The 26,614-nt window shown below is 41.3% G+C and overlaps 1 protein-coding gene across 1 annotated transcript in view; it reads left to right on the forward strand.

Annotated features, from left to right (window-relative positions):
• Positions 1–26,614, forward strand: part of LOC122935951 (cytochrome P450 2K4-like) — a 111,058-nt gene that overhangs the window by 67,713 nt on the left and 16,731 nt on the right. Inside the window, exons 3-6 of the mRNA XM_044291916.1 lie at positions 8,422–8,571; positions 10,383–10,543; positions 13,961–14,134; positions 17,563–17,704. Of these exons, the coding sequence (XP_044147851.1) occupies positions 8,422–8,571; positions 10,383–10,543; positions 13,961–14,134; positions 17,563–17,704 (627 nt within the window). The remainder of the gene's footprint in view (positions 1–8,421; positions 8,572–10,382; positions 10,544–13,960; positions 14,135–17,562; positions 17,705–26,614) is intronic.

Here is a 26,614-nt window from a genome sequence, read left to right on the forward strand (position 1 = left end):
GCTTCACTTACTTCTATGGGAGTTAGAAGAGCAGCAAAACATGTTTGCATGTAGTTTCACAGCAGCTTGAGTGCCAAAGATTGCTGATCCCTGCTTTAGGCTACTTTCACACCTATGCTTTCCCCTTCCGTTATTGAGCAGCGTTTTTAAGTGTGTCATGTGATGCGGAGCAAGGCGGATCTGTCATGACTCACAATGTAAGTCAATGGTGACGGATCCGTTTTCTATGACACAAAAGAAAATGGATCCGTCATCAATTGACTTACAATTGTTTTAGAGACACAGTAGATCCATCATTGCTATTTTAGAGAAAATACAACCGCATCCGTTCATAACAGATGCAGGTGGCTGTATTATCATGACAGAAGTGTTTTTGCTGATCCATGACGGATCTAGCAAAAACGCAGATGTGAAAGTAGCCTTAGTTTGTTAGTGTCCTGCAAAGGTGTGCTGCTTCTACACTTCTCTGCCTAAGTACGGACTCCTTCCTTCCCTTTGCTGCCTGATCTGACCTCTTCCTGATCTCTGATCTGTTCTTGAGCTCCTGGCCCTGACTTCAGATTAATGTCTATTGGATTGCATGAACTCTGCTCACCCTAACCTTAGACTGTCCCTGATTACAGTTTTGTCAGTTCCCTTGGTGCTCCAGAACAGTGTCTCTAGAACCCCATGGGTCAGCAGTAACTAGAACTAACAATACTCTAAGAGGTAGCAGCCTGGGGGTTCCCCTGCATTAGAGTCCAGATCTCTGCATAGGCGTTAAAGGGTGAATACCAGGGGGTCCACTCAGATATGCCCTTAGGAGTAACTTCAAGCTAAATCTGTTCAAGTGACACTGAAGATACACATCTGCTTTATAACAAGAACCTTGTCAGGCTGCAATTCACATCACAACCACTGGATGAACACACAGCATAAACACCTTGTGAAAGAATTTAATAAAATCATTTTTAACCTGATAAATAGAGACAAGTGTTTTGAAGTTGAGAAAGTGGAATTCAATTTGAATTTCAGTAAAAATGATATTCATCCCGAAATCGAATTTCCTCACGCTTCGTGGTAACTAATCAATTTTTTTCTAAAATGGCTGCTGCACATGTTACAAAGTGATAGTAGGAAGCCCGGGTACGAGAGAGCACCCACAATGCCATGCAGACAACCAATCAGAAGATAGCCAGCCCCTGTGATGTCACAGCCCTATAAAAAGCCTCCTCATACCAGCCTCCGTTACAGGTACTAGTTTAGAGGAATATTTATTTTAAATACATAAAAGTACTTCTATTCATCCTTGCTTCAAGGATACAACCAGTTTTGGAGTGTATTTATTGTATATATATGTACGTCCATTCATACTTGCTTCTGGGCTGAGACTGCAGCGTGATACAACCAGTTTTTGGGTGTATTTAGTTGATATATAACTACTTCCATAATTCCTTTCTTCTGGGGTGAATTTGCAGCCTGATACAACCAGTTTGGGGTGTATTTATTTCATTAATATAAGTATTTCCTTTCACCCTTGCTTCTGGGGTGAAATTGCAGTTTGAAAAAAACAGTTTTGGGGTGTATTTAGTTGATATATAATTACTTCTATTCATCCTTGCATCTGTGGAGAAATTGCAGTCTGATACAATCAGTGTTGGAGTGTATTTAGTTGATATATAGGTACATCCATTCCTCTTTGATTCTAGGGTGAAAGCAGTGTCGGACTGGGGTACCTAGGGCCCACCAGGAAAATTTATTTTCGGGGCCCACCGTACGGATACATTCAAATATAATAAATAATCTAACAAGTTTTTTATATGAACATACCCTGGTTGAGGTGCTGTACATCTGCCATGCTGCACGGGTGAAGAAAGCACAGGCTTAAAAAAAAGGATACTAGAGGCTGTCTTCTGATGTTCCTAGTGTGGAACAATGGTCTAACAGAGTTGACCAGATCTACAGAATGGAGGAGATCTCCCACTGGGAATCTCGCACCAGACACACCTTCCTCCAGATCTGGTCCCCTTGGAAAGCCTATAGGAACTTCTCTTAGCTCTCCTCCCCTGCCCTCCAGTCCCTGGACCAATGTCTCAGTACCTTATCTCCATTCTAATGGTTCTCGTTCCTACACCGTGTCAATATTATTATCTCATTACCCTGTCATAAAGTTTGATTGACTTAATGTTTTTGTTCACCTTTATTTGACATCTACATTAGGCGGCCTCTTAGGCCTCTCTCCGTGTGTACACATGCACATTGTATTTTTGACTGTTAACCATACATACCATATGTGTACAACTCTCTACATTGTATACCAGTCAATGCTCTCTGTTATTGTTATAACTGTGAAAATGTAAAAACAATAAAAATTGTCAATATAAAAAAAAAATAAAAAAAGGATACTAGAGGTGATCACACCATAAAGGCCGAGAACAGATATCCCGAAAAGGGTTAGTCCCCGAGACCACCGTTTGCCAAAGCAGAACACTACTCTACACATTGTTAGGGTGGTTAAATAATTTTACACATAATTCAATGTTTTAATCAGTAGTTGCGGATTTTGTGTAAAATAGGGGCCTGAAACTACACAATTTAGGTTGAGTTCACACTTCAGTTATTTGGTCAGTTATTTCCATCATTTTTTGTGAGCCAAAGCCAGTAGTGAAGCCTCCTCAGAGATAAGGTGTAATGGTAAGGGTGACATTCAGACAGTAGTGGATGATGATGATGTAGCCAATCGCATGTGGGAGCTGGGTGAATAGGGGTCTTCATCATCATCAGGAGAAGACGGTGTCAGTTTGCGCTTGAGGCAGCTGCTGAGCCAGCAGGGTGGTAGTGTGGTCGTGAGTCAGCAGGGTGGCAGCAGTGTGAGATATGTAGCCAAACATACCCGGAGTAGACCGCCTGCTACACAGGAGCCTACCTGTCCAGAAAGAAGTAGCGGTGCACGGGTTCACAGAGGCAGCAGTAGCAGGCAGTCAGCATGGAGTGGTGAGGGGGAAATGCCATAGTCACGGTCCATCCCATGACAGAGGTGAGAAGATCTGAGAGACTGGCGGCATGTGCGGGTATCTGATAGTCTCTCTGTTTTCTCCTTGCAGTGTTGTTGTTTGGTAATGACCACACCTCTTGTCAGGTGCAGCTTGTAGTCATTACTGAGGCCTTATTTAGTTCTGACTCACACTGCTTACCATGCAGTTGATATTTCCTGCTGGAGTTGGTTGAGCTGGTGTGTTGTTCCTTTGAATCTCCTGCTCCATCATCCTTCTTTAAGCTAAGTGCATTTGGTTTAGAATTTTGTGTTTCTCTAGTGTTTTTTTTATTTTCTAGGCTTCAGAGAGACTCTGGTTCATTTATCTGTGAAGGAACCAATAGTCTCATTCCCTGTTACCACTCCTAGTGATTTCCAGGGTCCCCAGGGCTTAAGTTTCGGTGTATGAGTATTCCCACCTTCAGGTTTAACTCATATTGGTAGGAGTCAGGGAGAGGTCTAGGGATTCCTATGAGGTCACCATCCCTCTCCCTTATCATTGAGGCCTGGACTCCAGTCTTTTTCCTTCTGTGTGTTTTCCCCTCCTCTTTACCTGTGACACATAATTGACGGTGTGGGAATTTTTCATCAAGTCACCAGAGGACTTCAGCATGGCCTAATCTGTGACTGGGCCACTGTGTTGATGTCTCATGCAATTCCTAATGCGATTCCTCATGCAATTCCCACCCTCATTGCTCTGTGACTTGGCCACTGTGTTGACTCCTCATGTGATTCCTCATGCGATTCCCAACCTCACTACTCTGTGACTGGGCTACTGTGTTGACTCCTCATGCTGTTGCCACCCTCACCACTCTGTGACTGGGACATTGTGTTGACTCCATATGCTGTTGCCACCCTCACCACTCTGTGACTTGGACACTGTGTTGACTCTTTATGCTGTTGCCACCCTCTTTACTCAGTCATGTGAGTACTACTTGTTTCAGAGTATAATAGAACAGGTTCTGTAGAAATCTATGTGGAATCAGCTGACGACAGTGTAAAAGTTGTTCACTCTATAGTAAAATCTTGGGCCACTGGATGGTTCTTTATACCTAACGCTAACATTGACCTGTAATGCTGAGTTTACACTTGAGTTATTTGGTCAATTTTTGCCCTGTAACTTACCAAATAAGTAAAGTGATTCTAAGAGTGTGTGGCAGGCGCATAGCCTCCACAGCAGATAGTCCATGTACATAACATGTTTTGAAAAGATATCACAAAATGGCAGTATGATTCAGATGGTGGTTCAACTCTTCAATCTTGTCATTCAACATAAAATGGTGGATATATTTCTCTCTTGAGTATCTATACTGTCACTTTAAGTTATTTAGGCACTTTATGATCTCTCTGAGATGTATATCTAAGATTTGACTGATAGTTCCACTGATCTGTATGCAATTTGTATGGATTGCTATTTGTATGCTATTTGGAGTTTGCAATTGGTGGAACTGTAAGTAAACACATATATATCTAGTTCAGTATACAGTTCTAAACACAATACTAACAATATGAACATTATATAACTGTTTTAACTACCTATTTTGGCCTCTTGTTCCCATAAAACTCAGCTCTCAGTGGAGTGAAAGTCTCTTCAGCTCCTGTCTCTGGTAAATAATGATTCTAGGAGCAGGAGCTGGGGGAATTCCCAGACAGGCTGTGTGAGAGGCTGGCTGTGATTGGTGAAAACTCTTGCTGTGTGAGAAGCTGGCTGTGATTGGTCTAAACTTCTGCCCAGCAACCACAGATTAACACTATACTTTCTGTTGTTTCTGCTGTGTCACTGAACTTATCTTACATTACAAAATGCATTTTAAAGGCATATCATCTTTTTCTGTGTCTGTGAACATAAAATATAACAGTTATATGACATCCAAAACATGATGTCACAGTAAATAACTCTGCTTTTGTCTCTAACACATAAACATAGAAACTGTATTAAGGCTATTGGCAGGTTTAGCTGTAGACACATAGAAGCTATACTAGCAAACTAGGAAAAGTCTTAGCTGGCCAGCTACAGAGTGACACCTGTCATCTGCATGTCATACTGACTCACAGTACTGTTTCACTGCCACAACAGTCTCCCTATGCATGTTTCTGCAATACACAGTTTTATACACCAATTTACAGGCTCTCTGCAATTCATCAAGAATAAATTTAGATCGAGACAAATCTTTTTGAGAAATTCAGCAAACCGTTTTTGAAACATTTGCTCATCTCTACTGTTGACCTCTCACCATACAGCTTAAGTTGTGATGAGTTAAGAGGAAAGGTAGAGAAGACAAACATATGTGCCATATTTGATGGTTTGGTCCTAATTTTCTAATTAATTGGCCTGGTGGAGTGTGGCTTCAAAGAATGTCTCTGGAGGGTCCAGCATGTCCATCAATTACAAGGGCAATACAATTACTTCAAGAAGAACCATATCATGTTTAATTTCACCTGTGGTGGCACTGCAAATGAATTCACATTGTTTCAAAGATTACAGCAGCAGAACAACCTATCTGTCACGGCTGTTTAAGGGTAACAAGAGCATACACAGTAAAAAGAGCTACTGACCGGATCCAAACTAGGGAAGAGAAAGGGTGACCCCTGTCAGACCCTCAACACTCTCCCTATGCTGCTAAAGCACATGCCCGGATCCATGTGGTGGAACAAGGCATGCCCGCGTGCCTAAGACTGATGAGCCCTGTAACCCCTACAATAGTGGAAGGGGCACGGCCACCGATGCCCTGCTCAGAATATGGAGGGAACCGTGGCCACCTCAGATCCAGTCAGAAAATCACCAGGTACACAACAATGTCTGCACACTTAGCTGATGGAGCAGAGCCGCAGAGAAGACGGATCTAAGGGCCGCTGGCAATATCCGGAGTGCTTGCAGCAACAGAACACTGGTCCAGAGAACTAATAGCTTAAGAAGTGAAGATACTCAAGGCAGAGCTACAACTGAAAAGAGAAATATAATCCACGCCCTGCAATAGGAGGAGGGGTGATTTAAAGGCAGGGAAATCAAACGCAGGAGGAACAGCTGAGAGTAAAGACCTCATCACAGGGGCGGAGAGACAGAACAGTGAGAACACCTCCAAACTCTAAGTGACATCATCACAGGGGTGGAGACACAGAACTGTGAGAACGTCTCAAAGCTCTGGTAGTGACAAGGGGTGGAGACACAGAGCTGTGAGAACGTCTCAAAGCTCTGGTAGTGACACTATCTGTGGTCATTTTATGATTACAAGAACAGTCCAAAGGAAGACAATACCTTTAGCTTCTTCTGACAACCTAATTACAAGCTGTTGATAAATTGTTGCTCATTAATGGTAAAATAAAACAAATAAATAATGTAGTTATCTTCAGGATAATATGACTTTTCAGGCTTTCAGTTGGGTTATTGGATCAATGGCCACAGGGAGAATTGGAATGTTTATTTTCTGATAACGACCATTTAAAAAAAATGTTTTGTAGATAGATGAGTTACATTTTTCTACAGTAAAGCAATGTCAGGAAACTGCAGTGGAGCAATGTTTGGACATGCTTCCTTTTAATAGCACACCAGGCCATTAGGCATGTGCAACAAATCGGGGTCACACCCAAAAGATGACAAACCCACAGACCTACAGAGGTTGCTACACCTCAGAAAGCCAATACAACGCCGAAAATTTGGTCACAAATTGGCCAATATCAGCTTAATTATATTTCATCCACAGCAAACAGGCGGTCACATGATACTCCACAGTTCAAAATACACAAAATACACAAATCAAATCCCAGGCCATCTGGCCACTAATGCCATAATAGATTTCCCTCACTAACAGGACCAATTCTACCATCCCATTTCTACTCACACAAGTTCCTGCTATTCATATGGCCCATTGTAGAATCATTGGTACAGCCTGTCTCCTTTCCACACTAGGAGCTCTTTTAGAAGCGCTTGGTCCATATTTAAATGAACCCTTTAGTTGACTGCTAATTGAGTCTCATTAACAACCCAGTTGTCTGAGTAGCAAAGGAGATTACCCAACTTTCTCAGACTTTTCCCATGGTGAGCATACTTACCAACTTTACATGTACTAAATTCGGGAGAAATAGTTCCCCCTCCTGGGAACATCTAAACAGTTTGGTTCCGCATAGCTATGGGTGTGGATTTGCCAATTTAAGACCCAAGACAGCCCTGATTGATGTACCGTTCCTGCTTGAGGATCAGCAGATAGTGTATGCACAGAGCATATGAGCAGAACCAAATTTACAACTAGGTACATAAGGTCATGGCCCTGGGAAATCAGGAAGGGGGGGGGGGTTGGCACTTCACAGAGAAAACAAATGATTTTTGATGATTCTTTTGCCTTAGTACTGCTTGCAGTGCTAACTGCTCATTAGCTGGTCACCTTATTTTTAACTTTTGTTTATTTTAGCTACAAATCTGGAGATTTAAACGTCACACTGCTTATATACAACCTATGTAGCAGGAATCTTTTCAAAAGAAAAAAGTCTGGTTCCAATAGAACATTCTTTAGATGTTTTAATGTGCAACAAATCCTTGGGACAAATTCATGCCTGTTTTCAATGTATCAAAAAGTGTCATAAATTTATATTCCCAAGTTCTTCTGGCTCCTTGAGAATCAAAACTGCCTTTTAAGATGACAACTTTTATATGTTCTTCACATTCTCAATCACAACATGCACCATCCATTGATGGAGAAGCCTTTGGACTTGTGCATTAGGTTTATATTTTATTGGCAGCTGTGTAAGGGTATATCCAGATGGGAAGTTTTTGAGCACACAGTCAAAATTGCATAAAAAAAAAGGTGTTTAAAACTGCACTCAGTTTTCTGACATGGTAATTTACCATGCATTTTTTCAAGGTTAAAAATGTAAAATTAACTGCATGGACAAGAACCACATCACATAACCACAGCAATCACTGTAAAACCAAGTGAGTTTTTTACCACATGGTCAAAATTATTTTATGTAGCTAATGTATACCCTCAATTCAATAGGCAGCTATAGCCGAACAAATAGGGAGTGTGAGAACTAAATGTGCCTATGGCAGCTGGTGCTGTGCTATAGTCGCCACGTAGTGCCACACCAAATTAGAGTAGGCACCTACTCATAGTGGCAACCTTGACGTGGTGAGTGGGCTTATGCATTTTGATCAAAAGTAAACCTATACTAATGCCTCATGTACAGTATATTTTTAGGGGGCTGTATACCCATATTTACACTGAGATTAAATAATATATTAATGCATAGCATCTGAATGTGAGATTCATGCAATTCTCTTTTTGCTGGATGTACAAATATAATAAAATAGTGTATTAGAATTTTTTTTATAGAAATAGAACCTAACTGTATATTCGATTACACATAAGAAATCGTTGCCGGATGCTATTGTTTCCTTTTCTTTCCTCTCTCAGGCATCCCATTCACTCACGGAGAAAACTGGAAAGCAATGAGAAGATTCACATTGACTACATTAAGGGATTTTGGCATGGGCAAGAGGACAATAGAAGACCGCATCATTGAGGAATGTGTATTTCTAGTTAAGCTATTGGAATCTCAGGAAGGTATACAAAATAGATGTTGGAGCTTTACTTTACTGCTTCTGAAGAATTTTGCTTAATGTATAAGTTATGCATTAGTTGGGACTTCCAATTATTCTCATCAATAGGAGCTTTATTAGGGTTAAAGCAGTTTTGTTCTCGTGATCTATGTATGTGCCAAAAGTTTGGACCTCCAATGACCCTTTACACTGTCCAAACATTGGGCATATCATCACTAACAAATGTTTGAAGGAACACCCATCAGCAATAATCTTCTGGCATGAAGGTGTCGCCAATTACCTAATGAGCGAGCTAAATGCTCGTTCATTGGGCAATTGACTCTTTCACATGGACACCTAAACCATCATTTTCCAGCAGAAGATTGTGCCATCTAAACAACCTCTACTGTCGACAAATAATGATTCTGTATGGGAATGAGTGATGGAGGCAGGTGATTGTCAGGAAAGAAAGTTTCCTTTCCAACAATCGACTACTAAATCAAGCAGTTTAAAAGGTCTTAAAGGGACACTGACAGGCCGAATAAGCATAATTAGCTGTATATATGTATGCACAGGTCTTCTATTGTGTATTAAAAACATATAAGTCTAACCCCTGTCCACCTTATGAAGACTGTAAAATAATGTTTTATAACCTGATAGAATTGCTTGTCTTTCTCCCCAAGGGGTGGCGTTTTTAGCTTTACTTCTGCCCAGGCAGCCACCCCCCAACCGCCGTTCTGAAGCGCCGCCCAGCTCATCAATATTCACTTCGCTGGGCAGCTTCTGCGCTGCTCAGAAATGTGTCCATTGCAGGCGCAGAACGCAGAGGCTGAAGCGGCCTCAAAGAAGCAGAGGGGACGCAGGCGCGATGTGATCCCGGCCAGTGAGGGTGCTGGGCGCATGCGCTGAAGCTCAAATGGAGTCCGATGCCCATAGCTTTGTATTGAGCATGCGCCGGATCTCAGAACGTTGGGGCAGCAGAAGACGCCCAGCGAAGTGAATATTGATGAGCTGGGCGGCACTTCAGAACGGCGGTTGGGGGGTGGCGGCCTAGGCAGAAGTAAAGTTGAAACGCCGCCCCTTGGGCAGAAAGACGAGCAATTCTATCAGGTTATAAAACATCATTTTACAGTCTTCATAAGGTGGATAGGGGTTAGACTTATATGTTTTTAATACACAATAGAAGACCTGTGCATACATATATACAGCTAATTATGCTTATTCGGCCTGTCAGTGTCCCTTTAAGTCAAGATATATACTAGTGATATGCTATATCAAAACATGACAAGAATCCCCTGTAATGGCTACTTAACATCTAAAGATGACATATGGTCTTATTCTGAAGGGAAATGTAATGGTTCTACAGACTACTGTCCACAGTCCCAGTTGTCAATGAAAATACAAACTCAAAAAAGGAGGCAAAGTCAATGAACTCTGCATAATTAATATAGAAAGAGGCAGCAATGAGTCTTGTAGTAGTTGAGTTTTTGATATCGCCAAAATATTTAATTTGGATCATTTTACAAAAAAAGCAGAAAGCAAATGTCAAGATAAAAGTAAATGTCACATAAGTAAAAAAACAACATTCAGTTTACTTATGTGAACCTCAAAAATAGTTAAAATAATGTAAAAAAAAAATGGAAAAGAGATCATGGCTGCCACTTACAAGAGTTATTCGGATCTGACCCCTGAAAATCTGAGATGACAATAATCTATAAATATGTTTTTAAATATGATAGATATTTATGTTTAATTCTATTAAATGTATTTTTTACATTGTATTAATATGTTATATTTTTATATATAATTGTATGTATTTATATATTTTCCTTTTAGGAAAACCTACTGATCTCACTTTAAAAACAAACTTTGCTGTTGGGAATATAATCATATCCATTATCCTTGGTCATCGATTAGACTACCAAGATCCCATTCTGCGAAAAATAATGAAAATTATAGATGAAAATATGAGACTTCTTGGGAGCCCTTCAGTTGTGGTAGTTTTGTTCTTTATTGACTTAACAACAGTATAAAAGAGCTCTGTTACCTCTTTATTATTAAAGCATTATTCACACGGTCAGTGTTTGGTCAGTGATTTACATGAGTGACTGTGAGAAAAAAATTAGGTGATGGTCAAAATCATAGAATAGGCGCAACAGATCTTTCCATTATACCTTTCCTTTGTGTAGGATCCACTCCTGGTTTTGGCTTACATACTGATGGAAATCACTGACCAAAAGTGTTTTAAAATGGAAATTTACCAGATGTGTCCTTCATTACCCTTCCTCTTGGTTTAAGATACCCCATGATGAATATGCAGTCAAAAAGACAAAAGTGCATTACAGACAGGATCATAAGCTATGTAGTACTGTGCAGTCTATTGAGTAAGTCTATAAATTACAAGCTGGCTTAGACATTCGGGCATCTACTTGGCAAATGGTAGTAATAATCTACATGCATCATATGTCCAAGGCAAAGTAACATTGGGAGAGTCACTTGTAGAGAATGATTTGAGTGTATATCATAGATTAAATAACAGCACAGTGTCAATCATCTGCTTCTAAGGCAAGCAGGATATTATCATGTATTAAGCGAGGCATTGACTCATGGAACAGGGATATAATACTACCACTTTACAAAGCATTGGTGCGGCCTCATCTGGAAAATTCTGTTCAGTTCTGGGCACCGGTCCATAGAAGGGATGCCCTGGAGCTGGAAAAAGTGCAACAGAGAGTGACTAAACCGATAAGGGGCATGGAGGGTGCAAAAATTAGTTTTGGGTTCTTGGCGAATTTTACAAAAATGTTTGTTTTGTGACAAATTACTTATTCATGTAGCCTATTACTTTGTAAGTAGTGGGCGCAATGACAGGGAACAGCGACTGTGTGGCCCCCGCCATTGTACCCCTAAGATGCCGCGTTCATCGCGGATCGTGGCATCTGACAGTAATATTACAGTGTAAAATAAAAACTAAATAAATAGAATCATACTTAAATCATCCATTTAACCGTGAAGAGCTGACTGTCGCCATCTTGATTGAAGATCTAGCGTGTTGGCCGGCGTGGTGACAATATACATCACTGCACATGGGATTTTGCGCGGTATCTTCAATCAAGATGGAGGTGGCTGGCTCTTCGCACTCAAATGGATGAGGTAATTTTTCTTATCTATTTTATACTTATTCAGGGGAAATCAATTACTTATCACGAAGCATGAGGAAATTCGGCAAATCAAATTTTCGCTGAAATTCGGATCAGATTAGTTAAACACTATTTATGAAAAACAGGCTAAAAGTATTACGTTTGTTTAGTCTTGGAGAAGAAAAAGTTAAGTCTCCAGAGGCGTCAAGGCTTCTTTACAATAAGGCCTGTGAATCTCTGGAACAGTATACCACAGGAGGTGGTCACAGAATCGTTTTAAAAAAAAGGCTTATATGATTTCCAGAACTAAATAGCATTAATGCTTATGAAAATGTTTAGAAGTCTGGTTCTCACACCTCTTCCATTAATTCCCAGGCCCACCAATCCCTTTGTTGAACTTGATGGACTTGTGTCTTTTTTCAACCATACTATGCAACATCAGTAAGTGTAGAGGCAAATGCCACTTACCTAAACCGGTTTCTCTCAGAGAACAAAACGGGGCCATCAAGTTGCCAAACACTGTCCCTACTGAAGGTGTAGGACACAGGACCAGCAGGACCGTTCTGAAACTGTCTTCACACTATATTGCAACATATAGACATAATGTTGTCTAAGGAAGGGACTGGTGTGGTCCTAAAATGCATAAGCTATACAACAATAAAGTAGATATTGCTATTTTCATCTCAGGTTGTCTCTCCAGGTAGCACCATGGTCCAGTCCAAATTTTTCCCTACTACTAAGATCAGTATGCGTGAGATGACCAGCTTTAAAAAGATGTGTTATTCACAACACACATTTTTTTTTCAAGAGGAAAGATAAGGAGGGACATGTTTACAATGTTTTGTATTGTGTAGAACCGTACAGATAATGTATCCAACTATAGCACTCTTTAAAACAATTCACACAATACATTTTTTAGATAAGAAAATAAAAGTGCATAGATGTGTCCACTCTTACTTTTGTGCAAATTTCATTAAGGATTCAAATATTATCACAATACAACTTTAATACAGTCTCAAAACATAACAACAAAACCCTTGTCAGGCTGAAATACACATCTCAACCACTAAGCCACATAGAAAAACATAAAGCATACACATCTCCAGACAGAGTAACATAAAAACATGTTTTTTTTTTCAAAGCTGATCTTGGTATGTCGAGGCAAGAAAAGAAGTAAAGAAGGACAAACCTACAGAACACTGTTTGTTAATATCCCCATTGGGCTTTATGCAAACTAATATTTATCAGTGGTTCACTGAATTAAATGGACATACAACAAATCTTTATAAGATATTGTGCACGCTAGTATTTTTAGCAATCCATCAATGTTCCTATACTTGCTATTTCTGCCATCAAAAATACTGGAATTTCAATGGAAAATAGCTCTCCTCCAGGAAAAAGAAAACTATCCCTATAGTGCAACCTGGAATTATAATTGATATGTCTCATCTAACAAGTTTTGGCACCAGTGACAGGGCATCTCTGAAGTTGTAGATTAACAGGGTGGGACATCTAGGCCAGCTCTGCAAATCTTGTGGCTGTGCCACTATTCGGAGTAGTAGCACATGCACAGAGACTTTGCATCTTCCACTAGAGTAGAGACTGTTCATGTGCTGCCACCAGAAAGTGTAGTGGAAGTAGAGCCTTAGAGCAGCAGAGCAGTCGCAAGATTGGCAAAGCCGGCCTAGACTTCAGGCCTTGTCAATCAAGTGGTGGTGGAGCTTCCTCAGCTTTGGGGATGTCGTGTGACAGGTGCCAAAAACTGCTTAATTAGACAAATTGGTTCTTACAAATCTATTTTCTCATCTCTACGTCCTAATAGAAATCTTTCATACCCATTATAAGTAAAAGGGCTCCATCAGTATTTGTTTACTTACATTTGTATAGAGATACTTTTTATAATTACTAAAAAGTGGCATAAAAAGGGGGTGATGCGAAGAATAATAGTAAAATTTATAAATGCCTGCATCATTTTTGGCCAATAATATTGGCATACGTACAGTATAGCAGCCATAGTGGAAGAGAAGTGCGCCTAGCATGCACATCTATTTTAGAACTACATAACTTACCTTGTGCTCTAATTTTGGCATAAAGTGTGCCATTTTCACTGACTGATAAATCTGTGATTGATGAATCTCCTCTGTCGTCCCTCCTCCCTGAAAGGCAGTAGACTAGAATGTTTTTCAATGTGTTCTGCATTATGGATACCATATGTGTTCTCCAATGTCTGCCCTTGGGTTACTAGTCTCTAATCAACAGTGTTTCCGTTTGTAGATGTATAATGTATTACCATTCTTACAATATCTGCCCGGTTCCCACCTGAAAGTAAAACGGAACATTGCGGAGTTACATGCCTTCTTCAATGAGAAGTTTGCAGAACATCTAAAAACCCTGGACAAAGATGACCTGCGTGGCTATATAGATGCATTTCTCACAAAACAGGAGGAGGTAAAAACATTTAAAGAATCTTTTGTGTACTTAAAAGTAAATGTGTTTTTGATCTATGAAGGGTTTTTCTCAATTGAAAAAGCCCTTCTTAGAAGGATTCTGTCACGAGTAGGGGAATAGGGAAGGTGCAAACTGACTCCACTCATTCCTTTGTCCAGGCCTACTTGCACTTACCCATCCTAGGCAACAAGCGCAACTGGGCGGCAATCTCTAACCTGCGTAAGTGCGGAGAGACAAACAAACAGACAATAAAGAGAGGTAGAACTAGCAAGGTCAAAACCAGGAGGAGCAAGTAAAACACAGGGAGCAAGCGAGGACAAGTCAAAGTAAAGCCGAAGTCAAATACCAGGAGAAGCTAAAGTACAAAAGGAGCAAGCAAGAGATGAAGTCAAGTAACAAGCCGAAATACAAATATAAAGTCAGATGCCAACGGAATATACACTAGGTGTAGGACCTTAATCACAGACAACCTGTCGCCAGAAGGCTGCCTCTTAAGAGAGGGAGTCATGTGACGTGGCCAGCATCACATGACTCATCCCCCTGCAGCCTGCTGAACGTCGAGTGCCCAGTTCGGCAGTCAGACTTTTCACCAAAACTACTGGAGCAGAGGACGGCGACCACGCTAAGGAGGCGTGCGTGGCCGGGTCCTCTCCGCCCCCGCCTCCCCCATTGCCCTGGAGACGAGGACGCAGCCTATGTCCTTGCTCCAAAGTTATCGCAGGGTTCCGGCGGCACCTAAGGGAAGGAGCGCGATGCCGGCACCCTGTGACAGATTCTATCCTGGTGGCCAGCCTTACAAACTCTTGTTAGTGCCGATATCTCCTGCAGTGGTGGAGTTGAGTCCATAAGATTGTCTGTTGAGGTCAAGGCACTGTGCAACCACTTGAGCTCATCTTACCAAATTAATCACATCATGCCATTATGGAGCTTGCTTTGTGCACAAGAACACAGACTGGAAACAGCCTTCTCCAAACTGTTACCACAAAGTTGGAAGTGACAATTTGGAATTAAGAAGTCAAACTCTGAATTATCTCTCCTCCTCTATATTTTACATTAGGCACTACGGTTTCTTATAAGAACTGCATTCCAGATGTACACCAAACCCAGATTTATCCATCAGAGTACCAGCATGAAACATGTTTCCACTGCTCTGTCCAGTAGCAAAACGTGCTTTATACAGCTCCAACCAATGATTGCGATTGATAATGGTGACCTTGTGTATGGATGCTCAGTTATGAAACCCATTTAATAAAACTCCCAACACACAGCTCTTGGACTGATATCATTTCCAGAGGTTGTTTAATGGGTAGTGAATAGGAATTTTAGCTGCACAAACTTCAGGGCTTTCATGAAGCACTCTGTGAGTTTGCATGGTCTACTACTTTGTCGCCGAACAGTGTTACTCCTACACGCTTCCACTACATAGTAGTAGCACATCCAGTTGGCAAAGGCACAACTAGCACCCTTGAAATTTAAAAAACTGACTTGTGGCAAAGGCAACATCCTATGACAATGCATTGTTTCAAATTGAGCTCTTCATCACTGTTACCATGTGTATCCACTGTGTCTACTGAAATGATTTGACATGGGGCTACTTCTAAGGGCATTACCAGTGTTCACTTTTTAATCCCTATACAGGGCTCTGGACTCTGCTTTAGGGGAACCACCATGTAGATAACTCTTGGAGTAATTTCTGTTCAGTAGAATAGCAGTCAGTGAATAGCAGCCATAAAAAAATAAGAAATGTACTGCCATTTTCACATCTAGACAGATCCCATTAAAATGATACATTTTTAATGGCCATTTAGACAGAAGTGCTTTTAAAACACTGCGTAAATAAAAATAAAGAAAAAATCTTGTAGATGGATCCATGGAATATCACAAGTCGAACCAACACTCCTCAATCCAGTGAACCATGGTGGTGCTCAGCTTTAAACAGACATAAGCAATCTTCAAAGTAGAATAAAAATAAGCAGCACTCACCAATTTCTAAGCAGCTTTATTGCCAACATCATCCATATAAACATCTCAGATGCTGGTACAGCACAACTCACAGGCAACAGCCGTTTCGCGCTTACTGCACTTCCCCAGGCCTCACGTCACGTGAAGATACTGCTTAGAAATTGGTGAGTGCCACTTATTTTTTGTTTTACACTTTCACGTGTGGGGGCACTCTCTGCTCTCTGGAGACAGCAGGATCTGACACACACAGTGTGATGTCACATGATGTGACATCATAGAGCTTAGAACGTTAGGACCTGGTGCATCCAGGGAGGTGAGAGTGTCACCACATGCACAAGTGGATGAAGTGGATGTATTATTATGGCCACTATAAGAACATACAAGTATATACAGGGGTCACCATTAGGTTATTATATATACTGGAGGCACTATGTTCAGGTAGCAAAACAGATAAACGGCCAGCGAATGGATACACACATTGATGCTACATGGTCATTAAAAACTGACATGACGTGTGAATGTAGTCTAACAGTTTTTTTGCCATAGACAACCAATCCATTTCCTAGACAAACAACAGGTTAGGGCAACGGTTACCTCTCCAGAAGACTGTCAGAAAAACATCCATATAGTAGAGACTCTCTTTTCCAAGTTCATATGTTCCATCGGTACCTGCCATTCCAAAAGTTCATACAGTAGTAATTAGAAGTCTGTGTTCTGCACTACAATTGAAAACATCTTAGATGTGAAGATCCAAAGTGTCTTAGTGTCACGATCAGTGTGGGGGAAAACTCCACACTGAACACAGGAGGGAAGGGGAACAGTAACTGGGCCTGGAAACTAAGGAACAAGCAGGCCACCTCCTAAACAACCCTAATCCGGGCCCTAACTACCTATCAATATGAATAGACCTTGAAAGTAGGAATATTCATATGCAAGATACCTATGCCCTTATTTCCCTATAAGGCCCTGGAATAAGGTTAGGACCAGAGACAACCCATTCCTCCCCAGATGGATGAATGGAAGACTCTGTCTCAAGCCCAGATAAAAACAACAGGGAATATAACAAACACAATACAATAAAAAAAGAAAAGACTTAGCTTAAAGTAGAAAACTGGCAACTCCAGAAGCACAGAGTACAACCCACCAGCTAGTAAGAAGACAGGAAGAAAATCTATAAACCGCACCTCCAAGAGTGAGAAGCAGCTACTTATGGGGAAGGTAAATTACCAACAAGCAACACCTGAAGCAAGGGGTGTGGCATTCACCAAAACACAGACACAATAAGATCCACAAGGAACTTGTCAATTTAGCCCACGTGTTGCCAGTCTCTCTGATCTCATTGTACCTGCCAAGGGAACGTCCGTGACACTTAGATGGAAAAGTAATCTTTTGGTAATGTCTAAGCTAAAGTACGTGTAATTAATGACGTCAATTCTATAATTTATAGATTTTGTATCTCTATTTAGGAAAAATCTGATCCCAACAGTTATTTTCATCATGGTAATCTTCGGGGTGTCTTAGTAACGTTATTCATGGCTGGAACAGATACTACGTCTTCTACTATACGATGGGCCATCTCATTTATGGTACAGAACCCTGAAGTTCAGAGTAAGTTCTTAATATAACCAACAATCTAAAGGGGTTCTCCTATTTGGGCAATCTCTATTTGTTAGAAGGTGAAGGATCCCATTGCCATAAGATGAGCAGTGTCATCCTGTTGGGTCCTCCAGTGACCAGCTGTCATCTGTGGAGAAGCCTGGTAGTCAGGGTATACTTTGCCTGCAGCTACCTCACAGGGGAAATCAAGTATTACACAGTGTTCATTCAAATCTGTACAATGCAGGACAGGGCAGGTCCTCCAAAGCAAGGGGCACTCTTTGTAACTATTCTCTGGACTATTACATCAGAATTCCTTAACAGGAAACATGGAAATGGGATCCTTTACCCCTTCAGGACCATGAAATTTTTTTACCTTAAGGACCAGGCCATTTTTTGCAAATATGACATGTGTCACTCTATGTGGTGATAACTTTAATACGCTTTTACTTATCCAAGCCATTCTGAGACTGTTTTCTCGTAACATATTGTTATTCACGACAGTGGTAAATTTGAGTCAAAATATTAAATTTTTATTTATAAAATAAACACCAAATTTACAAAAAAATATAGAAAATTCACAATTTAAAAAATTTCATTTTCTCTGCTTTTAAAACAGATAGAGATACCTCCTAAATCAGTTATTACTTTACGTTTCCTGTATGTCTAAATCATGTTTGAATCATTTTGTAAATGACATTTTCTTCTTTTGGGACGTTAGAAGGCTTAGAAGTTTAGAAGCAAATCTAAATCTAAGAAAATTTCCAAAACCCAATTTTTAAGGACCAGTTCAGGTCTGAAGTCACTTTGTAGTCACATAATAGAAACCACCAATTTTAGAAACTACCCCCTCAAGGTATTCAAAACTGATTTTACAAACTTTGTTCCACCACAATTAAAGAAAAATGTAGCTGAAATTTCTGAATTTCACTTTTTTGGCAGATTTTTCATTTTAATCAATTTTTTCCAGTAACAAAGCATAGGTTAACAGCCAAACAAAACATATTTATTACCCTGATTCTGTAATTTACAGAAACACCCCACATGTGGTCGTAAACTGCTGTACGGGCACACGGTAGGGTGCAGCAGGAAAGAAACGCCATATGGTTTTCGGAGGGCAGATTTCACTGGGATAATTTCAAGTTGCCATGTCATAGCTTCAAAAAAGTGACCCCATTTTGGTTGCTTTACAGTACACTTTTTGTGAGGAAAGGTGATAAAAATAGCTGTTTTGGCACTATTTTAATTTTTTATTATTTACAGTGTTCATCTGACAGGTTAGATCATGTGCTATTTTTATAGAGCAGGTTGTTACAGACAAGAAAATACCAAATATGACTACTTTTTCTGGTTGTTTGTTTCAGTTTTACATAATATAACATTTTTTTTTTTTTAATATTTTTTTAGTGTCTCAATACTCTGAAAGCCATAGTATTTTTTTTTTGGGGGCGACTGTCTTATGTAGGGGCTCATTTTTTTTGCTATGAGATGACGGTTTGATTGGTACTATTTTAGGGTGCATATGACTTCTTGATCATTTGGTATTACACTTTTATGTAAGGGGGCAAAAAATGGCTTTTTTTACGGTGTTCACCTGAGGGATAAGGTCATGTGATATTTTTATATAGCAGGTAGTTACGGCCATGGGAATACCTAATATGTATACTTTTTTTTTACTTATTTAAGTGTTACACAATAACAGCATTTTTGAAACAAAAAAAATCATGTTTTAGTGTCTCCATATTGAGAGCCATATTTTTTTATTTTTTTTTTGGGCGATTGTCCTATGTAGGGTCTCATTTTTTGCATGATGAGATAATGGTTTAATGGGTACTATTTTTTGGTGCATATGACTTTTTTTATCCCTCGGTATTACACTTTTTGTGATGTAAGGTAAAAAGAAATGGCTTTTTTGACACCGTTTTTTTTACGGTGTTCACCTAAGGGGTTAGGTCATGTGATATTTTAATAGACCTGGTTGTTACAGATACGGCGATACTTAATATGTCTTTTTTTTTTACTTTTAACACAATAATAGCATTTTTGAAACAAAAAAATCATGTTTTAGTTTCTCCATATTCTGAGAGCCATAGTTTATTTTTTTATTTTTTACCTGATTGTTTTATGTAGGAGCAAATTTTTTTGTGGGATGAGGTGATGATTGGTACTATTTTGGGGGCATATGCCTTTTTGATTGCTTTGTTTTGCACTTTTTGTGATGTAAGGTGCCAAAAAAGGTTGTTTTAGCACAGTTTTCATTAAATTTTTTCTATAGCGTTCAGGTAAGGGGGTGGATCATGTGATATTTTAATATAGCCGTTATATAGTCGTTACGGACGCGGCACTACCCAATATGTCTGTTTTTATTTTATTTTTATTTTTCTTTACAATTTTCTGTGTTTTATTTTGGGAAAGGGGCTTTTTTTTACTTGAAACTTTTTTTATTTTATTATGAAAAACACCTTTTTTGAATTTTTCTTTACTCTTTATTTTTGTCCCACTGTGGGACTTCAACTTCTGGGGTCTGATCCCCTCTGCAATGCATTACAATACAACCTGTATTGTAATGCATTGGCTATCAGCTTTTATGCTGACAGCCTGCCTCTGAGACCCAGCCTAAGGTCTGGATCTCACAAGCTTCCGTAGAAGGCAAGCCTCGATGCCTACGGAAGGCATTTGGCTGCCTTCTCTGTCATCAGGTCCCGGCCACTGCAGTGCGGGGACCTGATGGAGATGCAGAGGGCACGCGTACCCTCCGCAAACCCTCTGCATGCCGCGGTCAGCTTTAACCGCGGCATACAAGGGATTTATATGCCGACATCTGTGTTTTCACCGATGCCGGTGTATGCAGCATTGGCCCGGCTGTCAGTAACTGCCAGGTCCGTGCCGCTGATCGGGCGGGCACAGCTCCTGAACACGCTCGATGAGCCCACAGTACATGTACGGCGCTGGTCCTTAACCCCTTAGGGACCCATGACGTACCGGTACGGCATGGATCCCGAATCCTTAAGGACCCATGACGTACCGGTACGTCATGGCTTTAATTCGCGATTCCGGCGCCGCGGGGGTTAATCGGAACGGGATGCCGGCTGAAATCATTCAGCCGGCATCCCGTAACAACGCAGGAAGGGGGGTCATTTGACCCCCCGTATCGACGATCGCAGAAAACCGCAGGTCAATTCAGACCTGCGGTTTTCTGCGTTTCCGGTCCATTCGGGTGTCCTGTGACCCGATGAACCGGAAAACGACTGCGATCTGTGACGTGATTACACACCACCAATCGCAGTGCGAGGATTTGCAGAGGCGGTGCTGGCCCTGGTGCTGAACACTGCTGTCCAGGGTGCTGATTGGTGCAGGGGAGAGAGGCGCGAGATTCAAACTTCCTGATCTCCTCTCTCCCTTCCTCTTCCTGTCCAGCACCCTGACCGTGCAGCACCGTTCAGCACCAGCTCCTGCGTCCCCCTAATCGTAATCCATCACCCTCCTGCACCCATCGCCACCCAGGTAGGTTAGGGTCAGTGAGGGAGAGGCACCATTAGGAAGGGAAAAAGGGAAAAGTTAGTTAGGAAAAAAAATAAATAAATGAACTTTTACACAAAACTTTCTTTGATCCATCTATCAGACCCCAGACCCCCCCCCTGCCACTTGCCCCCCCTACCAGCCCCCCACCACCACCAGCCCCACCCCACCAGCCCCCCCCCCCTCACCACCAGCCCCCTTACCACCACTTTTTTTTTATTTTTCTGCGTTCGCTGACTGGTCGGCACTTTTTAGCGTCCGTCCACTGTTAGCGCATCGCCCGCCCCACCGCTGATCAGCGTTGTACCGCTGATCAGCAACTTTGAACTTATTTTTTTTCCTAACACTTGCCCTTTTTTTTTCCTTTTTTTAGTACGCGAACACCCGTTGCCCCCACACACACGCACATATAATAAAGTTTTCCACACACGCACACATACACGCACACACACCCATGGCCCGCCGGATGTTCTCGGCCGAGGAGGCATACGCCCAGATTGCCTCCGACTCTGAGAGCCCCAGTGAGGATGAGGATGACCCCACGTTCCTTTTATCATCCGCATCCTCCTCATCATCATCGGATGACGATGAGCCACCAAGGCCCACCCTAATACGAGCCGCCCTGGGGTTCGTACTGGTTTCCCGGCCCACCAAATAAGTTCACCGGAGCCCCCTGCCGATGAACTTAGCTGGTGTCCCCCAGTGGACTTTGAGCCTGAGATTCCGGATTTTCCTGGCAATCCTGGAATCCAGATTCCCACAGTGGGGTTTACTGAAATTGACTATTTTAGTTTTTTTTTTCAGTAACCCACTGGTGAATCTGATGGTGGAGCAGACTAATCTGTACGCCCAACAGTTCGTCGCTCAAAACCCAGGCTCATTTTTGGCTAGACCCGGTGGCTGGACGCCGTTCAGTGCAGCCGAAATGAGGACATTTTGGGGCCTCGTGCTGCATATGGGTCTAGTCCAAAAACCCAGTGTCAGGCAATACTGGAGTGGGGACGTCCTATACCAGACCCCACTGTACAGTATGGCCATGACACGTCCCCGGTTTGAGGCCATCCGGAAATGTCTGCATTATTCCGATAATGCAGCATGTCCACCCCGAGGTGATCCTGCCTATGACCGGCTGTATAAGATACGGCCGGTCATCGATCACTTTGGGGCCAAATTTGAACAGGCCTACGTACCTGGAAGGGAGGTCGCGATTGATGAGTCTCTCGTTGCGTTCAAGGGGAGACTCAGTTTCCGCCAATATATTCCCACAAAGCGGGCGAGGTATGGCGTGAAGCTATACAAAATTTGTGAGAGTACCTCAGGGTGCACTTACAAATTTTGTGTGTACGAGGGGCGAGATTCCCGTATTCAACCCCCAGAATGTCCCCCCACTCTGGGTGTTAGCGGGAAACTCGTGTGGGACCTTATGTACCCACTGCTGGATAACGGTTACCACTTGTACGTGGATAACTTTTATACCAGCATTCCCTTGTTCAGGTCCCTTGCCGCCAGATCCACGTTCGCTTGTGGGACCGTGCGGAAAAATCAACGCGGCCTCCCTGCACACCCCCTCCAGGTACCTATCCCCAGGGGTGATACCCGTGCACTTACCAGTGAAAACCTGTTGCTGGTCAGGTATAAGGACAAGAGGGATGTCCTTATGCTGTCCACAATCCACGGTAACAGCACCACCCCAGTCTCTGTTCGAGGTACCACGGCAATGGTCCTCAAGCCCGATTGTATCGTCGACTACAATCGGTATATGGGAGGAGTTGATCTCTCTGATCAAGTCCTCAAGCCATATAATGCCATGCGCAAAACCCGGGCATGGTACAAAAAAGTTGCGGTCTACTTGGTACAGGTTGCCATGTACAACTCTTTTGTACTATCCCGAAGCGCTGGCAGCACAGGGACATTCCTCCAGTTCTATGAGGCAGTCCTCAAGGACCTGATCTTTTAGGACCGGGAAAGAGCAGGCCGGAGTACCTCGGGAACTGGAGGCGCCCGGATCGTCCCTGGCCAACACTTTCAAGGTGTGGTCCCCCATACTGGAAAGAAGGGACGAACCCAAAAAAGATGCAGAGTGTGTCACAAGAGGGGGATACGGAAGGACACCACTACTCAATGTGACACGTGCCCCGATCATGCAGGTCTCTGCGTTATCGATTGCTTCAGGGAGTATCACACTTCCATGGAGTACTAAATTTTTATAATCCCCAACAGTCCACTAGAGAACATAAAACACTATGGCTCTTAGACTTTGGAGACACAGAAACAATTTTTTTCCCCAAAAAAAATATTCGTTTTAGAGCAGGCATCCTCAAACTGCGGCCCTCCAGATGTTGTAAAACTATAACTCCCAGCATGCCCAGACAACCTACAGCCATCAGCAGGGCATGGTGGGAATTGTAGTTTTACAACATCTGGAGGGCCGCAGTTTTTAGGATGCCTGTTTAGTGTCTCCAAAGTCTGAGAGCCATACATATTGGGCATCGTCGCGTGCGTAAAAGTCGTCGCTATAAAAATAACTTTTGACCAAACGCCTCGGATGAACGGTGTTAAAAATATAAAACAAAAACTTTGCCAAAACACCAATTTGTGGGCAAAATTTCAATTTGAATCCTTTTTGCCGGTAATAAAGCAAGGGTTAACAGCCAAACAAAACTCAATATTTATGGCCCTGATTCTGTAGTTTGCAGAAACACCTCATATGTGGTCGTAAATGGCTATATAGCCGCACGGCAGGGCATAGAACCAAGGGAACTCCATACGGTTTCTGGAAGGCAGATTTTGATGGACAGTTAGAAGCCCCCCCTGATGTAGCCTAGACTAGAAACTCCAAAAAAGTTACCCCATCTAAGAAACTACACCCCTCAAGGTATTAAAAAGTTACTTTACAAACTATGTTAACCCTTTAGGTGTTCCATAAAACTAAATTGCAAATGTAGAAACAATTTGAGAATTTAATTTTTTTGTTACATTGCCTCAAAAAAGAGTAATATAGAGCAACCAAAAATCATATTTACCCCTAAAATAGTCCCAAAACAACAACCACCTTATCCAGTAGTTTCCTAGATGGGGTCACTTTTATGGAGTTTCTACTCTAGGGGTGCATCAGGGGGCTTGAAAGGGTACATGGTGTAAATAAACCAGTCCAGTAAAATCTGCCTTCCAAAAACCATATGACGTTCCCCTTCTTCTATGTCCTGCCGTTTAGCCAAATAGTAGTTTACGACCACATATGGGGTGTTTCTGCAAACTACAGAATCAGGGCAACCCATTTTGAGTTTTGTTTGGCTGTTAACCCATTTTTTCCAGTAATAAAGGAAGGGTTAAAATGGAACATTTTCAAAAAAATAGAAATTTCAAAATTGTTTCTCCATCTGCCATTAACTCTTGTGGAACACCTAAAGGGTTAACAAAGTTTGTAAACCCAGTTTTGAATACCTTGAGGGGTGTACTTTCTTAGATGGAGTCACTTTTTTGAAATTTCTATTCTAGGGGTGCAACAGGGGGCTTCAAATGGGACATGGTATAAACAAAACCAGTCCTGCAAAATCTGCCTTCCAAAACCCATATGGTGTTCCCCTCCTTCTATGTCCTGCCGTTTGGCCAAACAGTAGTTTACGACCACATATGGGGTGTTTCTGCAAACTACAGAATCAGGGCAACCCATTTTGAGTTTTGTTTGGCAGTTAACCCTTGTTTTACTCCTGGAAAAAATTGATTATATTGTAAAATTTTTATAAAAATAGAAATTTCTAAATTGTTTCTCCATCTGCCATTAACTCTTGTGGAAGACCTAAAGGGTTAATAAAGTTTGAAAAAACAGTTTTGAATACCTTGAGGGGTATAGTTTCTAGAATGGGGTCATTTTTGGGAGGTTTCTATTATCTAAGCCTCACAATATGACTTCAAACCTGAACTGGTCCATAAAAAGTGGGATTTTGAAGATTTCAGAAAAATTTCAAAATTTGCTTCTAAACTTCTAAGCCTTGTAACATCCCCAAAAAATAAAATATCATTCCCAAAATGCTACAAACATGAAGTAGACATATGGGGAATGTAAAGTCATCAACATTTTTGGGGGTATTACTATGTATTACAGAAGTAGAGAAACTGAAACTTTGAAATTTGCTAATTTTTCAAAATCTTTGTTAAAAATTTTATTTTTTGTGTAAAAAAATTAACTTTTTTGACCCAATTTTAGCAGTGTCATGAAGTACAATATGTGACAAAAAAACAATCTCAGAACGGCCTGGGTAAGTCAAAGCGTTTTAAAGTTATGAGCACTTAAAGGGACACTGGTCAGATTTGCAAAAAATGGCCAAGTCCTTAAGGTGAAATAGGGCTGAGTCCTTAAGGGGTTAAGGGATTAAATAAAAAACTTATTTAAAGCACTGTTGTTACAAATTATTGTATATTTAAAAGGAGTATTGTACTGTAAATTTACTTTTAAACCAGGCACAATGGTGGTAATTAACAGAGGTCATACAGCAGTTTTATGATATATAAAAGTTGCACATTTTTCCATAAAAGGCTTTTTTTACAATAATTTTGTGATGTTTTGCCTTTTTTCCATTGGTCTTGACAGTTTTTTAGTGTGAGGTGCTGAAACAAAAGGGTGGAGCCACTAGAGCCCATCACAAAACCTCTGGAGCCTCAACGGGACTGCCGAAAATAGTGCTGTACTCATCTCCGGCAGTCCCATGGACAAAACTGGAGCAGCAGTGCACGTGCTTGACTAGCCACCCCATTCATTTCAAGAGTGGATGGGAGATAATGTGACATAAAGTGAATACTCCTGTAACTGCTCATTTGAATTGAAAGTATTTTCCCCCAGAATGAAGCCACAGATCACAAAGTAAAAGGTTCTCAGCTTAGCTACCCCTACAAGACATTGTGCCTGGTTTATCATATATATATATATGTATATATATATATATATATATATATATATATATATATATATGTATTTCCTGGTAACAGACTGCTTTGAAAACATGAAGTCAATATTTTAGATTGCACAATGGAAAAGAGTCATTGGGGAGCGTAAAGGGGTTATCCCATGAAAAATATTAAACATGGAAATCAGACATTACATAGTACATGATAATCTCTTTCTAACAAAGCTAGAACCAGCATTGTACCTCACATGGATCCAGAGATCTCCACATGCATTGCTGCAATTGATCTGCTGGCAGTTCAGGGAGTGTGTCCTTCTCAGGAGGCATGTCCTTTCTGTGCCAACTCTTTGCCTGTAAAATATATGGCTGGTGGAAGTTGAAGAATCGAACTGAGCATGTGCAACTACTTTGGCAATGTTATCAAGGTCGGCAGAGAAATGATTAAAAGGGCAAACACCAGGTGACACTATATAGATAACTCAGGGGCTATACAAAAAAT

The sequence above is a fragment of the Bufo gargarizans genome, chromosome 4 (assembly GCF_014858855.1).
Source record: "Bufo gargarizans isolate SCDJY-AF-19 chromosome 4, ASM1485885v1, whole genome shotgun sequence".
In the NCBI taxonomy this organism is placed as follows: Eukaryota; Metazoa; Chordata; class Amphibia; order Anura; family Bufonidae; genus Bufo; species Bufo gargarizans.